General features: G+C 37.7%; 1 protein-coding gene across 1 annotated transcript; it reads right to left on the reverse strand.

The window, feature by feature from the left end:
- Positions 1 to 1,269: 1,269 nt before the first annotated feature.
- LOC129748998 (maltase A1-like) lies at positions 1,270 to 15,649 on the reverse strand. The gene is made up of 4 exons (XM_055743814.1): positions 15,021 to 15,649; positions 14,389 to 14,955; positions 1,588 to 2,192; positions 1,270 to 1,520 (listed from the first exon to the last, which is right to left on the reverse strand). The coding sequence occupies exons 1-4, from the start codon at positions 15,546 to 15,548 to the stop codon at positions 1,391 to 1,393; spliced, it is 1,830 nt and encodes a 609-aa protein (XP_055599789.1). The 5' UTR covers positions 15,549 to 15,649; the 3' UTR covers positions 1,270 to 1,390.
- Positions 15,650 to 16,310: the final 661 nt, after the last annotated feature.

Consider the following 16,310-nt stretch of genomic DNA (forward strand, 5'->3'; position numbering starts at 1 on the left):
GTGTGGATCCTAGAGGGGCTCCTTATACTTCTTAACCATTTGGTCCAAAAAAAAAATCAGAAAAAATCGACAGTTTATGAGTTTTCAAGTCGACAATGAAGAATTTTCGAGGCGCAATATGCCCAAAAGGTGCAAATTTGTGCAAAATTATTTTTACCATTTCTTTTTTAATCGTAAATAAAAAACAAACCGAAAAAATTTAAAAAATCATAAACTACCACCTTGTACAGAAATTTTACTTAAAAGTTGAAGGTTTAAAATCTGCAGTAAAACCGAAAAAAGATTTTTTCGAAAAATCTTTTCTTATGACAATTTATTTGATGTTTAAAATGTTCATATCGCCTGAATAGGAGCAAAGTTATTCAAATATTCATGCATCAGTTTTGAAATCATAACAGTGATCCTGTTCCAAGTTTTAGCTTCATGCAACCTGAAAAACGTGGCATTAAGAGGGCTTGCATACAACTTGATCAAAGCGCGCGCTTTTTTTAACTCCTGGCCCAGTCCGGGGGAACTAGATTGAATAAAATATCTTTGCTTGTGCACAAGTTGGTGTGGAGAAAACTTGAATGAAAAATTAAAATATTGTATCAATTCAAATTCAACATCTGTAAATAACTTGACTGCTATAAATCCAATTTGTATATTTATTACATCAAAAGAAATGTAATAACAAGGGCTAGCTCAGCAGAAAAAGCTTTTGTGAAAAATATTTATTTCCGATTTACTGCAGATTTTTTACTTTCAACTTGTAAGTAAAATTTCTGTACAAGTTGGAAGTTCATGATTTTTTAAATTTTTTCGGTTTATTTTGAACGATTATCTAAAACAGATACATAAATATGCTAATAATATCAACCACCTTGCATCTTAAAGTTATCGTTTTATATTAACAGGAACTTGCTAGAACTCTCATAAAAAAATTCAAGAAAAATGGACTTTTTTCACAAAAATTCATTGCGCAGAACAGAGATTAGTTCAATTGATCTCAAATTTGCCAGAAATACTTGAAAATGCATGAGAAACAACCCATGTGAGTCCGGCTTTGATCTACGAACTAGTCTAGGTCCATACACTGAAATATCTATGAAACATTAATCAAATTGGATTTTTTAACGTTACGTCATATCCTATTGTACTTCAGGCTCGACCATTTCAATCTTGTCGCAAAGTTGATTCAATTATACTTCTGATTCTTCTTCTGCTCCCATCCCATATAACATTGAGCGTCTTCGAGTGGATTCCTTCACTAGACTTAATGACTTAATAAAATTTGCACAGTGTCTTCTCTCAGGCCAGGTATCTATTATATTCGGACTTAACATTCAAGCAAGATGAAACATTTTACAATTCTTACATAGCAAATGTTTGAAACGACAAAAATTTTGGTTCATGCTAAAATAGAACACATGGCTAGTATCATAATCAACACAAATCTGGTGAGATGCCTAGTGACGCCACTTTGCAGAAGGATCGCTTCGTACGGCTGGAGAACCACTTTGTCCATCGCTACACTATCTCTGCAAAATTAAGAAGAAATTTTGAAACAAATCAATTTTGACTGCAAAATATTATCAGAATCCATACCCATTCGATCGCTTCGAATTGACACTACTTAGTCGTACTTTGAATCCGCTCAACGGCGTCACTTGGTATGTGGTGAAGAGTGAACTTGCGTTGACCTGCGCTTCCGTGCTACCAATGTTTGCCAGCGTTATCAAAGCTTGTTGGCAATGGATTCGAAGAATGGCGACCACATTCCCAAGGGCCTGTATTCCGTAGGAATAGGATTGGAAGGCATCTTCTTTCCTTAGTTTCATCAGTTCTTGGTACACCTTCAAATGGCTCTTGGAAGCCGCCTGTTCTGTTTTGACATTGACAGTCACGTAATTAGGATTCACCGGTAGCCAGGTGCTGGACCCATTAGTGAATCCCGCATTGGCCGTCGTGTCCCACTGGAACGGAGTTCGGGCCGGGTCCCGGTTGAATTTCTGGTAAACTTCCGGACTCGTCTGGCAGGCTTGTGGGTCCAGCGTTTGTTCCCAGGTCAGCTCGTGGTCCAACATTCCGATTTCCTCGCCCTGGTACGTTATAGATACGCCCGGCAGTGTCATCTCGAGCATTGCCATTATGTCCGCCATGTGCTCCCCACCCATGCGGGAAGCAATGCGTCGCACGTCGTGATTGCCGAGCTGCGGATGAAGATTGTATAAAAAAAAGCCGATTTAATATACTCGAAAGTGGATTGTAGCCTTTCTTACAGCCTGTAATGATATGATGACATAAAGTAATGTACAAATGATAGATTTTTAAATTCTGAATCATCAAATTATGATTAAGTTTTTTTAACGTAGTACCTAGATCTAGAATGAATTAAAAAAATAAATTTGAATTTTCAATAGGACAAAAGTACTTTAAAATAGTTATAAATTTCATATTTGTAACATAAATTGTGGTTTTTGAATGACTGTATCCTCAAATATCTTGTATGATCCCGTCTCTATGATTTTTTTTTTTAAATAAGTGTAATCGCTATGTACTTTTTTTGGAGTTAAAAGATTTGATAGCTTCAACATAAAAGAGATACATATTAAAATTAAGAAATAATTAAAAAAAAGATGTACAACCATTTGTTTCGGATTATTCAACGTTTGTTCTGAGTAACCGTAAAATTACAACATTTGGAACATCGGAAATATTGAAAGAATTGGTAGAATTCAAAAAATAGACCAAATTTACGAGATAAGCAAAGTTTAAAAAAACGAGGCTGATTGATGATTTTGATCAAATTGAAAAAAATTCAAAAATGATTAAAATAACAATAATGACAAAACAAAAAAAATAATTTTGTGACGAAAATCACAAAATTGAAAAAATTGTTGAAAATTATCAAATTTTAGAAAAACAAAATTGGTAAAATTAACAATATTGAGAACATTGACTTAATTTAATCTCCTGTGTCTATTAAGTCAGTTTTGTCATTTATGTCAATTCTGTTACATAACTTACATAATAATTCTATAAATTCTGTTTTTTTTTCAATTTGGTTAACAAATTCCAAATTATAAATTCTGTAAAATCATCCATGTTTGTCCATTATGTTAATTTTTAAATTTTGTCAATTTTTACATTTTGTAATTTTTTTAGTTTTCTTCATTTTGTCAAATTTGTTTAAATCTTTTCATTTTGTCAAATTTGTGTCATTTTTCTGGATTTTGTCAATCGTTTTTAATTTTGTCAATTTGATAAAAATTTTTATTTTTTTTTAAATTTTTTTTTAATTTGGTCACTTTTGTCATTTTTCACATATGTCATTTTCATGAATTTAGTCTATTTTTTCATTTACATCATTTATGTCATTTTTGTCATTTATATCATTTTCGTCATTCTTTTCAATGTGTCCATTATGTTAATTTTGTTATTTTTGACAGTTTTGTCATTTTTTCTATTGTCAATTTTGTCATTTTTGTCAATTTTGCCCATACACATTTGGGAAGCTTTTGGCTCAAAACTAAGGTTGCGAGATTTTTTTCAGCACGTATCCGGGCGATTTCATATAAAAACCTTGCGAAACCCGGGCTTCTGATTTCAAAGTTTACTATAGAAAATCCAGGCAATATCCGGGAAAATTTTGTTTAAACCCAGAAAGTACTCAACGAAAATCAAGAAAAAAAAAATTTCATCAAAACTCATAGACAGATTTTAAATCGTAATTCAGGCTTCCAATAAACCTCTCATCTTATGATTATTTTGATAAAATTTTGTTTTGAAGGCATAAATAAAAATAATAATTTCAACACAATTTGTTTTTTTTATTTGCCAAATAAAGTGAATAAATCCGGGCAAAATCTGGATTTTTTTTTTATAAAATCCGGACAACCGGCCCGAGCCGAATTTCTCCCATATTTTGTATTAAATATCCGGGAAACCCGGATAAAACCGGGCAATCTGGCAACCTTACTCTAAACTCTACTATGGGCAGATCCCTGCAACGATATTCAGTGTCGGACAATAGAATAGGACCGATCTAATGCAAAATATTCAAATCAACTTTAAACTGCCAATTCAAATATAATAATATGCGACACCTAGCGGCAAGCACTTACTGTAGTATGCCAACTTTGTATACTGCACGTTTGTTGCAATCAAAGCAACCCGTTTGTTCTACTCGACCAGAAAGCTGTCAGAGGGTGAAAAAAGTCGCGTCGTAACATAAGACCAGCTCATCGGTTCGGCTGTTCCGGCATTTTCAGCGCTCTAGATTTGAAGAAATGGTGTTGTTTGTCCATTTTCGTGTCCTGGTAAGTATTTCCCATAAAATTAATCATGTAAATCATGAAAACAAACAAAAAATAAAGATTTCCTTTCTCCTACTCTGTTTTCAGCGAAAAAGCAATGGGTCGGGCACAGCAGTGCACGGAGGTCCAGCGAGTGATCAACCGGAATCTGTACAAGGCTGGCAAAAGCCAACGCGAGATTGCCGACTATTTAGGAAGGTCGGAAACTTTCGTTTTCAACGCGCTTCACAGCACCGGCAAACGGGAACTGACCGAAACGACGCCGAAGGACGATTCGGCAATCAAGCGGGCCTCGCAAAAGGACCCTTTCAAAGGGTCCAAGCAGATCAGAGACGAGCTGAACTTATCTGTGAATTTCCGGACGGTTCAGCGACGGTTGGCGGAGAAGGGACTAGGAGGAAAAAGACGCCGAAGCCCTTGAAGGCGCGCCTGAAGTATGCGAAGGACTACTTCGATTGGGTCGGTGCGGAAAAGAAGAAACTGTGGAGAAATGTGCTGTGGTCGGATGAGACCAAAGTTAACCTCATCGGCTCGGACGGAAAGAGTTGGGTCCATCGCCCACTCGGCTGTGCGTATATGCCCCAGTATACAAATAAAACATTCAAACATGGAGGTAGCATCATGATGTGGGGATGCTTTTCTTGGTACGGGGTGGGTCCCTCGTACTGGATCGACCGGTTAAAAAGTGGTTCCAGGATAATAAAGTAGACGTTATGGAGTGGCCAGCACAGTCCCCTAATCTCAATCCCATAGAGAACCTATGGGAAATAGTTAAACGTAAGGTGTACACCGAAAAATCAAACAACAAGCAGCAGCTGTGGGAGGAATCCAGGCGGCGTGGTACGCTATCCCGGTGAGAACGTGCCAAAAGCTGGTGGAGTCGTTGCCAAACCGGGTGCGAGAAGTGATGCGTAATAAGGGTTATACCACCAAGTACTAATCCTGCAAATCGGTCACGGTATGAATTTCCCTTTTTTTTAAATTTTTTTACCATGAATTCTAAAGCGGTCCTATTTTATGTCGCGTTATTTTAGTCAGTAAGTATGCTTAAAACGCATTTTTAAATAAAGGACAATTGTTTTTACTACGGATGATTTTAATTTCTTTGAAGAATGGAATTTACTATTTGTAAATGGTTTGATGCACTTCAATGGAAACTTTCTTCTCAAAGTTTTGTCACTTTCGGTTTTGGATTGAGCTGTGGTCCTATTCTATTGTCCGATACTGTAAGTATATGATTCTCAAACACAGGTTTCAAAACTGCTTGCAAACCCTTGCTTGTCGTGGTAAGCAATGTATTGTTACGGTCCTGACCTTTGATCTTAAAGATATTTGAAATTTGCGGCTGTGACAATTAAAGTTGGCTTGGAAGTTGGATAATTGGAGTGAATTATTATCGATTACCTCGCAGTTTAATCAAAATATTTTGAAATTTGTTTTGATTTGCAAAAAATTTGTATGAAATCTGTATAAAACACAGGAAATCCCTCCAGTTTCATGGTAGCTGGGCAACAAGTTGAGAAAGTGGAGTGCTTCCAGTATCTTGGTAGCCAGATAACGCCTGATGGTGGTACCAGGAAAGACATCAAAACCCGGATTAGAAAGGCCTGATTTGCGTTTGCGAGTCTCCGAAACATCTGGCGGTCACGCCAGATCTCTCTACGAACGAAAATCCGAATCTTCAACTCAAACGTCAAATCCGTATTGCTGTACGGGTCTGAAACTGTTGCACATATGCGGTAACGACGCGAAAACTGCACGGAAAGATGAAAACGAGATTTGCAGAGAGGCGCTAGATTGGAATCCAGAAGGTCATCGAAGAAGAGGCAGACCCAGAAACTCGTGGCGGCGAGCCTAGCCGCTGAAATCCGAACTGTCGACGAGAATCTTGACTGGGACCAGGTGAAGACGCTGGCTCCGGATCGTCAACAGTGGAGGTCTTTTACCACGGCCCTATGCACCGGTGGATCGGCGCGGGATCATTAAGTTAAGTAAGTATATAAATTTACAATTATCTGTAATTCAGTTCGCTCTCAGCAACCAACGAGTACAGTTGAGTTTTATGAGCTACCATTTGTCTTGGATAAATCGGAAATCAATTTTGGATATTGTTGAGCGAACGCGATACGGCTTTGAAGTTGAAGTGTTTTTATATCGCAAGAAGAACTAAAGTGTGTATCATTAACGAAAATTAAAGTGAAAAACAATTTGTTTTTTAAATAAAACTTTTAAAACCACGTGGTTTAAACGAAACGTGTTTATACCTAACCTGTGTGTGACGAGTGAGTGACCGTTATCGATTTGTTCGGAAGTGGTTCCTTAACAGTGGTACCTTAAGCCTTCGCTGTTGAGTGTTGGAAAAAGGGTAAAGGCTAGTGGTTTGGCTTCGGTCAACCACGACCGTGAGATGGCCTCAGGCCAATCTCATAGGGCAGGAGAAGGTTCTTCTTCTTCTGACCCGGAAAACAGTTTGCGAACTGCTTGGAACACCTCTGCCAATGTTTCACAAACCGTTGATAGCAGTTTTGCTGGACGTAAATTGCCAGAATGGATGGATCCGATCAACGGAGAGCTGTCAGTTCTCATGTTGAAAGCTGCGAAAGAGACCGAGAGATTGCCTGATAATCCGTTTATCATCAAGAAGTCGATCGAGCAAGCAGTAGGGAAAATAGAAGATGCTCGCCCCGAGGCTAAAGGCTCTAGATATGTGCTGAAAGTGCGTCAACGTAGTCAGGTTGAAAAATTACTACAGTTGAAAGCTTTGATTGATGGATCAGGTATTACGATCTGTTATCATAACACACTCAATATCCGCAAGTGCATAATAAGCTGTCAATATGGTCTCCACATCAGTGACGACGAGTTATTGGAAGATTTAAGAACGCAACGAGTTATTGAAGCTAAACGGTTTTACAAAAAGGATCCGAAAAACAAATCAAAGCTTCTACCAACCTCAACAATTTTGCTAACCATACAAGGCACCACGGTACCAGAAACAGTCTCATTTGGATTTTTGAGAATCAAAACCCGTCCATATTATCCAAGCCCACTCCAGTGTACTCTGTGCTGGCAATTTGGTCATGCGAAAAAAATTTGCAAAAATTCTCCGACATGCCCTGAATGCTCCAAGGAACACGAAACAACTGACGATCCTTGTCGAGCTGAGCCCCATTGTACGAATTGCAATGGTGCCCATAGCTCTAGATCCAGAGATTGCCATCGGAAAAAAGAAGAGATGGAGATTGTTAAAATAAAAGTTGACAATGACGTCTCATACGAGGAAGCCAGACGAAAATACCAACTCTCACGTAACCAGGAAATGAATGTTGCACAGTCGCGTATGAATCTACTGAGAACCCCAGCAGTTTTGGAACTCACCGAAAAGCTAGCAGAAAAGGAGAAAGAAATATTCAACTTGAGAGCTCTACTTGAAAAGCTTATCAACGAAGTCGCCGCCCTGAAGAAAGATCGAGAACCCAGTCAACTTGTATCTACCCTGACCACCTAGCAATCGTATGATGGAGTAGCATGGTCATTCATTTATTCTCTGTCTTTGAATACTGGTTTAAAATTTCCCTTTGACCACGTTTAGTAATTCTAAAGGTTCCGTGTTCTTTTTTCCTTTTCTTTTAATGGATATTTGTTCTAATAACACTATTACACGTATAATTAATAACAATAACATTTCCAAGGAATCAACTAACGCAATAGCCTTACAGTGGAACCTCAGAGGTTATAGAGCTCGTCTGTCAGAGTTACAAATCCTTGTAAATCGATATAATCCAAATATAATCTGCCTTCAAGAAACTTTGTGTCAACCGAATTGTCGTACATTTGATTCTAAATACGATTTGTTTTGTAAACCTCCCTCGCAACTAACAGGATGGGGTGGAGTAGCAATCGCTGCTAAGCGGGGTTTTCCTTGTGTCAATGTTCCCCTTAACACTACATTGCAAGCTATTGCATTGAAAATAAGTTTACCTAGTGATCATACTTTTGTATCAATTTACATTCCTCCGTCTCGTGATAATAGTACTCTTAAAACTGACTTGCAAGAGCTGATAAAACAACTTCCGAAACCTTTCACCATGATGGGTGACATGAACGCTCATTCCGAAATCTGGGGTGGGATTTCTACCGATCTCCGCGGGAAAATACTGATAAGTGTGATTGATGAATTTAACCTCAGTATATTGAACGATGATTCCATGACTTTTTTTAGTTTGGCCAATGGTAGTGAATCATCTGTTGACTTAACTTTGTCGTCTTCGACACTCAGTAACACAAAATGGTGTGTGGTTAATGATTTGTGTGGCAGTGATCATTTCCCTATACTTTTACTCCCCATTCAAAATTGTTCTCCTATTAAATGTATCCCTAAATGGTTATTCGATAAAGGTGATTGGGTTAAATACCAAGACTCCCTAAATTGCTCTCTTGATGTTAATGAATTATATTCCCCTGAAATGTTTTTAAATCTGATTCGTCAAGCCGCATTCTCTTGTATCCCTAAATCAAGTGGTCTATTGGGCAAAAAACGTGTTCCGTGGTGGAATAGTGAAGTTGCATTTGCAGTAAAATCCCGTCGTAAAGCCCTTAGATCTCTTCGTAAACTAAGCCCTAATCACCCTGATTTCCAAAAAGCCTTAGTCATATTCCGGGAAAATCGTAACAAAACGAGGAAAATTGTAAAAGAAGCTAAACACCGTAGTTGGGTTGATTTTGTTGAGGGTTTGAATCCAAGCACCGATTCGTCCACTATTTGGAAAAGAATAGCTGCGCTCCAAGGTCGTTATAGAAGTCCACAACACTTTATTAAAAACGGGAATACTCTCACAACTGACCCGGTTGTAGTTGCTGAAACCCTTGCCGACCATTTTGAGAAAATTAGTACCTCTTCTAACATTTTTTCTGTCACAAACGATTTACCACAAAACCCTGAACCTGATAAAAATCTAAATATAAATCTAGATCTCACACTCAACGAATTAGACTGGGCTCTAAGTAAGTGCTCCAGTAAAAGCACTGGATGTGATGATGTAGGGTATCCCCTCTTGAAAAACCTACCTACTAAAAATTCAGAAAGCCGCTGAAAAAGCGATCCATTGGCTAACATCTGTCGGTTTCCGTGTTGCGATAGAAAAATGCCAACTTATGCACACTTGTCAGAATCGTCGTCATCGAGGACATGTTCCTGAGATAACTGTGGGTGATCTTACAGTTCCAACTGTGAAAACGCTTAAAGTCTTGGGTGTTACATTTGATTCAAAAATGAATTTTATGAAGCATGCCAAGGAAAGAAAAGAATCGGCGTCTGCTATGATAAACGTTTTAAAAATGATCGGATCTAAAGTAAGAGGATCGAGAGAAACGCTCACAAGAATTGTAAAAAGCACTATTGTTCCCCGATTGTTGGACGGTATTTGTGTAGCTGGTAGAAAGAAAGAACATGTCCTTCCAGTATTAGAACCTGTGTACAACAAAGCTGTGCGTTTAGCCTCTGGCGCCTTTTGACAAGCCGGTTATTTGGTAGCATTAACTGAAGCCAGAACTGCAATAAGAATGATTGAAATGGGACGCACGTTGAAGGATCTTGTCTTGATTAAAAGGGTAACCACATGTTTTGAAACGATAACGTCATGTAACTTTCCAAAAATTACACCTCTTATTAGATGGGGCCCACATAGATGGGACCACATAAAACCGTGTGTAGATTGGTCAATTGCCCGGCAAATTCGTGCAGGCGATAGCTCTCATAAAGTTTTATCGGTATATCATGAAGAAATTAATAAAAAATATTCAGACTTCGTAAAAATTTTTACAGGCGGCTCAAAAGCAAATGGTTCAACAGGTTTCGGAATATTTTCAGAAATAAGCTCGACCAGTGAAAGATTACAGGATACTTGTTCTGTATTCTGTGCTGAGACCATGGCAATCTTAACCGCAATAAAAAAATCTCCTAAAAACAAAAAGTGCGCTATCTTTTCAGATAGTGCAAGCTGCTTGAAAGCAATTGAAGCAGGAAAATCTCGTAATTCTTGGATTCAATCCTGTGAGCTGCTTATGAAGACTAGAAAGATTACCTTGGTATGGATACCAGGACATGCTGGCATTATTGGAAACGAGAGGGCCGACCAACTTGCTAATGAGGGTAGATCCAAGAGAGTTTACAAAAAAGATATTACAGGTTCTGATGCCAAATTATTAATTAACACAAAAATATGGCAAGCTTGGCAAGATGAATGGAGATCTACAAACCCTGCCTTAAAACTACACAAAATAAAAGCTAACGTTTTCCCAGGATTTGATCGGAAAAACCAAAGGAACAAAAGGTTTTGACCAGGCTAAGAATCGGCCACTGTCGACTTACTCATGACTATCTTCTTACTCCTTATTCGTCTCCTCCTATCCCAAGTAACACAGATTATGCCAACTAGCATTAGGAAGTTTTATTATGGTTTAATTATGGCATTTTTTGTGCAGCTCGTTTTATGGCTGTTTTATTATGGTCATGCAGAATGCTTATAATTTTTTTTCGACCATATGTTTTTAGATGGTTTTGAAAACGCTAATAAAACTTTTATTAAACATGCTGTTTTAGTTATTTTGAAAGAGTTGTTAATGCTTTTTTAAAACTATAATAAAACACAAATCTAGAAGTTTGCTCCAAGCTTTCTTTTGCATGTTCTATAATAGCACTCAGTGCATGATTATTAAACCGCCATAAAACTTAGTGACAGTTCTCGATCAAGATGTCAAAACAGGACACGCTCAGATTAGATAGCACATATTTGAATTATAACTCCCATTTTTACACATTTTTGGTAAGTTATGCTTGTTGGTTTTGAGTTAAAATTAAAAAAAATACATCTTTGAAAACTTGAAATCACCGAAAGTGGTATGAATATCTTTACAATATGAGTATTGAGTGAAAGGGCCCAAATAGTAGGAAAAAAATTGTTGCTTGACGCCATCATTAATTCAAGATGGCGGCTTCCGCTTTTATTTTCAAAGCTGTAAATTACTGAAAATATAAGGTGAAAATAATAAACGAGTAGAAGTCAAATTTCGTTGCCCGTCGCCATCTTAAATCGAAGATGGCGGCTACAACTCAACTTGAAAATACTGTAAATGACTGAAAATCGCATAAAACCTATATTATAGGGGTATAAGTTGAAAGAAATCAACCGGTAGAAGTTGAATTTCGCTATCTGACGCCATCTTGAAATCCAAGATGGTGGCTTCCGCTAAACTTTAAAATGTAGTAAATGACTTAAAATTACATGAAACCCAGGTGGTAGTGGGTGGAAGGGCTTAACGAGTAGAAGTCGAATATTGCTATCTTACGCCATCTTGAAATCCAAGATGGCAGCTTTCTATAAACTTTAAAAATGCTCTAAATCATTGAATATCGCATGAAACCTCCAAAATATGGGTGTTTGTCAATTGGGATAAGCTATAAAAAGTTTATTTTTGTATTCTGTCGTTATCTTGAAATCCAAGATGGTGGCTTCAGCTGAACTTAAAAATACTGTAAATGAATGAAAATAGCATGAAACTCCCAAATATATTGTATTGGGTGCTAAGGTTAAATGATAGAAGTCAAATATCTGTTTTCGCGTTTCTCTGAAAATCAGTAAGTGACTGAAAATCCCACAAAAACCACCACAATACAGACCCCATTCGTTTTTGGCAACATTCGATTTTGGCAACATCGAATTTGGCACATGTGCCTAAATCAGACGGTAAACAGAAACAACATAACCTTATAGTTTTCGCTAGAATAAGACCAATACAATTTAAACATAATAGCATGATAGGAATAATAGAATTACATAAATGGCAAAAAAATCAAAAACTATAAACAAAACAAGAAAAGTGCTAAATGCATTAGAAACATAATGAAAAAATAATAACAGTGATTTAAAATTATCTAAATTGTCTTAAAATAGTAGTTTTAATGTAGTATTTCGTGAAAAAAGTTGTGTTCAAGCGATTTTCACCTGAAGCTGCCATCTTGGATTTCAAGATGGCGTCGGAAAGAAAAAAATCGACTTCTAGTTTAGCCCTTTCACCCAATACCCGTATAGTGGTGGTTTAATGCGACTTTTTGTCAGCATTAAGCATTAAAAGTTGAGCGGATGCCGCCATCTTGGATTTCAAGATGGCGTCTGATAGCTAAATTCAACTTCTACTCGTTTAGCCCTTTCACCCGATACCCATTTTGTTGGGGTTTCATGTGATTTCAAGTCATTTACACCATTTTAAAGTTCAGCGGAAGCCGCCATCTTGGATTTCAAGATGGCGTCAGACAACGAAATTTGACTTCAACTCATGATTTATTCCACGGGTCATTCAAAACCAATCCCTTTTCATTCAAAAAGTCTGTCCTCATTTACTGTACTAATGATTAACAACTCAGAAATGAGGAACTCAACCTTAGCGTGTAATTGGTTGGCTTGCGAGAGAAACGTCAAATCGTAGCTTTTTTTGGGGTCATCATTAAACCATAATAAAACTATGAATTGACTCACGCCATGTTGGTTGCAAAATCGAAGGGCACAAAATGACGCCATGTTGATGGATTCACAATGCAAGCATTGGAAAATATTTTTTCAGGTCTTTTTCCATCAATTCCATCATGATTGATCATCAGATTTAACGAGGCGCATTTATTTTAAGATACTATTTCATATACATTTTACCTAAAATCTTGACTGGCAGTAGAAAAGAAGCACAATATATGGTTATAACATTGGTTTTTATAGCTATTAATTTTACCAGATCATATCTGAATAATGCAATCATCATTCATCAACCATTATGGTTGCTGGAAAAAAAAAACTCCGAGAACTGACAGAACCGAAAAAAACAAAAATTTTCTAACATGTTTTATAATAGCTTTTTAAAAGCTTTGGTGACCAATATTGATGACCAACAATTATATGTCTTGATGACGTTTCTAGGGTAGGGCCAAATAGCCTGATTTTGGCTTTATTAGAGTCCAGGTGATGTTATAGAATGCGCTTTAGCTTTTTATGAAGATTAATGCGATAGTCCAAACGATATTTTGCTGACCATAATAAAGTTAAAATTGTTACTTGGGATCTGTTCTAATTGTAAAATCTCTCTTACTGTTGACCATATCTTTTTGGAATGCACCATGTTACTTCCAAAAATGCGATTGCTAAAACTTGGTAATTCTATTGAATTAATATTGAAAAATGAAAAACAACAAGAAGACAAAGTTATTAAATTTCTTAAGGATATCGACATGTTCAAACTGATATAAAATTGTACTAGGCTAGGAAAGATTAGGAATATGAATAATGTATTATTTTTTGTATATTGTGATAAATAAAACAGAGACGCGAAAGACCTAGCTCAGTAGGTTAAATGCGTCTATAAAACTTAAAAAAAAAAAAAAAAAAAATTATCTGTAATTTGTATATACAGATTCTTGGTTGCAAAATTTCTAAAAAATCTGTATGAATTCAGAAAAATCTGTATATGTGGTAACGCTGGTAACAGTTCGGATTGGCTTCCATCTAATGGGATGGTGTGCATGCATCGTCCGCTTCCCCGGGTCGTTTTTCCCTTCTCGGAGCAATTTGTGCTTGAGAATCTAGCGGTGGGCAATCGTCGTAGCTCGTAGAGTGACTCCATTGAGTTTTTGCAAAGGTGCTGTTATTTGAATCCCACCAAGAGTCGTTCCAGAAGCGCTTGTCCAGCTTCCAGTGAGCACAGCCTACAAAGAGCCTAAAGTTGATAGAGTGAAAGTGGGATAGTCGAAATGCCGGATAACCCCATATTGACACGAGTCGCCTTAAATATTGGTGTACATAGTGTAAGTAGAATGATCTAACCATCAGGAGACATTAAAGTTGGCTGCGCCCTATCCTACGAGTGAAACTACAAAGTTATGGCTTGACCTAGTAGTTGACCTCGGAGATATCTCATAAGTCAATACTATTTCGACAGTGGATATTGTAGTTCCTCACAGGGGTAATTTACGGGCGGGAATACCCCCAGAGAGTTGTGAATCTCGAGAATCATCCGAGTCAAAGCAGAAAGTTCGTAATCAACTTACCACCCAGTTCGGGGTGTGTCCTTCCGGAACCGTATTCAGCCAGCTGTCAATGACCGTTTTAAAATCCGCAGCTTTCGAGGCGTTATTGAGGTGCATGATGAATTGAAAGTTAAATGGTATATTCGATCCCTGCCTTTTGTTGACATCTTCGAAGAAGGTTTTGACCACCGATAACGCGGACCACGATTCGGTCATCAAAACACGCGTATCTCCTCCGTTTTTGGTCTTGAAATCTTCCATGACTTTCCGCCACTGGTAGACCATATCAACGGTTTCGGGTAAATCCGTCGTGTAGATGTGTACGTAGTACTCGGGCCGCAAGGGATCATCCGAATTTCCGGACGGAGGCTCGTCTCGGAATAGTTCATCCTCGAACAGATTGGGCACAGCATCGACACGAAACCCGTCCACGCCCTTCTCCAGCCAAAAGCGAAGAACATTCTTCATCTCTTCGACCACCAAAGGATTCCGGTAGTTCAGATCCGGCTGCTTGACGTGGTACTGATGAAGGTAGTATTGCTTCCGTTTTTCACTATACTTCCAAGCGCTTCCGCGAAATGCTTCGGCCTGAATTTAAACAGAACGGAATGTAAGATAACAAAAGAAACAACTTCAAGCTTCAAAATTTATACCCAATTGTTTGGGGGATCGTTAATGGATCCACTTCCCGGTTTTCCGTCGTGCCACACGTAGTAATCCGTGTAAGGATCCACTCTATCTTCACTTTTCACAAACCACTCGTGCTCGTCACTGGAATGGTTCGGCACAAAGTCCAGTATCACCTTCAAACCAACCTCCTTGGCTTTCTTAACCATTGCCTCGAAATCGGCCATCGTTCCGTAGTCCGGATGAATGTCCCGGAAATCCGAAATGTCATAGCCAAAGTCAGCCATTGGACTCTTGTAGATTGGTGAAAGCCACACAGCATGCATTCCGACATCCTTAATATATGACAGCTTCTCGGTGATCCCTTTAAGATCTCCTATCCCGTCGCCGTTACTGTCCTTGTACGATCGCGGATAAATCTGATAAAATCCGGCTCGTTGCCACCAATCGGTGGCTGTCAATTGGCGCAGATTTTCACTGAATGCACTACCATGCAGCTGCATTAGCAACAACAGCAGCGTTGCAACCGATTTACAAAGCCCATCCCCGTTCATCGTTCTACGGTAGGTAGGTTGCACGTTCTTTTTTTCTACTCGGCCCGTGCCGTTCAGATACAACTAAGCTCGTGCCTTCCGTTGACATCGGTTTTTATGAAAAATCCCACTTGCTACTGTCGCTGCTTTGATTGGAAAGATAATTAAACTTTCATTGTATTGCCCTGATCAACAATTGGTAAACATTTGATAATTGATAAACTTTTCGAAAAAAAATCGTTGAATAATTGACACTTTCGTTGTTGGGCAACAATGTCACTGTCAATCGATGGCATTCGTGATTTCAAAATGATTTTCTCAGATTCGATGAATGAATAAGATAAAAATTTATGTTATGCTGTACACTCATTAGTTTGCTAAATATTGAAATCTAAAAAATCTAATTCTGAAAGGAGAGACCTAACTTATCATCCTATTCATATGTATAGCGAGAACAGCCCCATTGTTACATTTCATGTGATGCGTTTGGAGCAAAAAATATCAATTTTGAGTTTGTAATGCCAAACGATTCTCCATATCTCAATCTTTATCAGGTGAAAATTTCAGGTTTTTAGAATTACATCTTCAAACTTTTTTAATCTAAAGACATATATTCATTTATCATTTCGGATTTATTACAATACTAGCTGACCCTTGACACCTTGTAAATGTAATTTGTAAAACATTAATTAAAATTTAGATTTTTGTAAGCATTTTTTTTTTAAATCAAACCTAATCATGGTTTAAAACCAACAACTTTGAAATGAGAGCTGCAGCTGGTGT

Source organism: Uranotaenia lowii, chromosome 2, assembly GCF_029784155.1.
Source record: "Uranotaenia lowii strain MFRU-FL chromosome 2, ASM2978415v1, whole genome shotgun sequence".
Taxonomy (NCBI): Eukaryota; Metazoa; Arthropoda; class Insecta; order Diptera; family Culicidae; genus Uranotaenia; species Uranotaenia lowii.

What these genes read in the sequence shown, in the direction of transcription:
- LOC129748998 (XM_055743814.1), bottom strand. Translation starts at nt 15,548, where the DNA reads ATGAACGGGGATGGGCTTTGTAAATCGGTTGCAACGCTGCTGTTGTTG. An exon ending in ACGATCCCCCAAACAATTGG is followed by an intron (nt 14,956 to 15,020) that starts GTATAAATTTTG and finishes GTTTAAATTCAG; the next exon opens with GCCGAAGCATTTCGCGGAAG. An exon ending in GACACACCCCGAACTGGGTG is followed by an intron (nt 2,193 to 14,388) that starts GTAAGTTGATTA and finishes CTTCATCCGCAG; the next exon opens with CTCGGCAATCACGACGTGCG.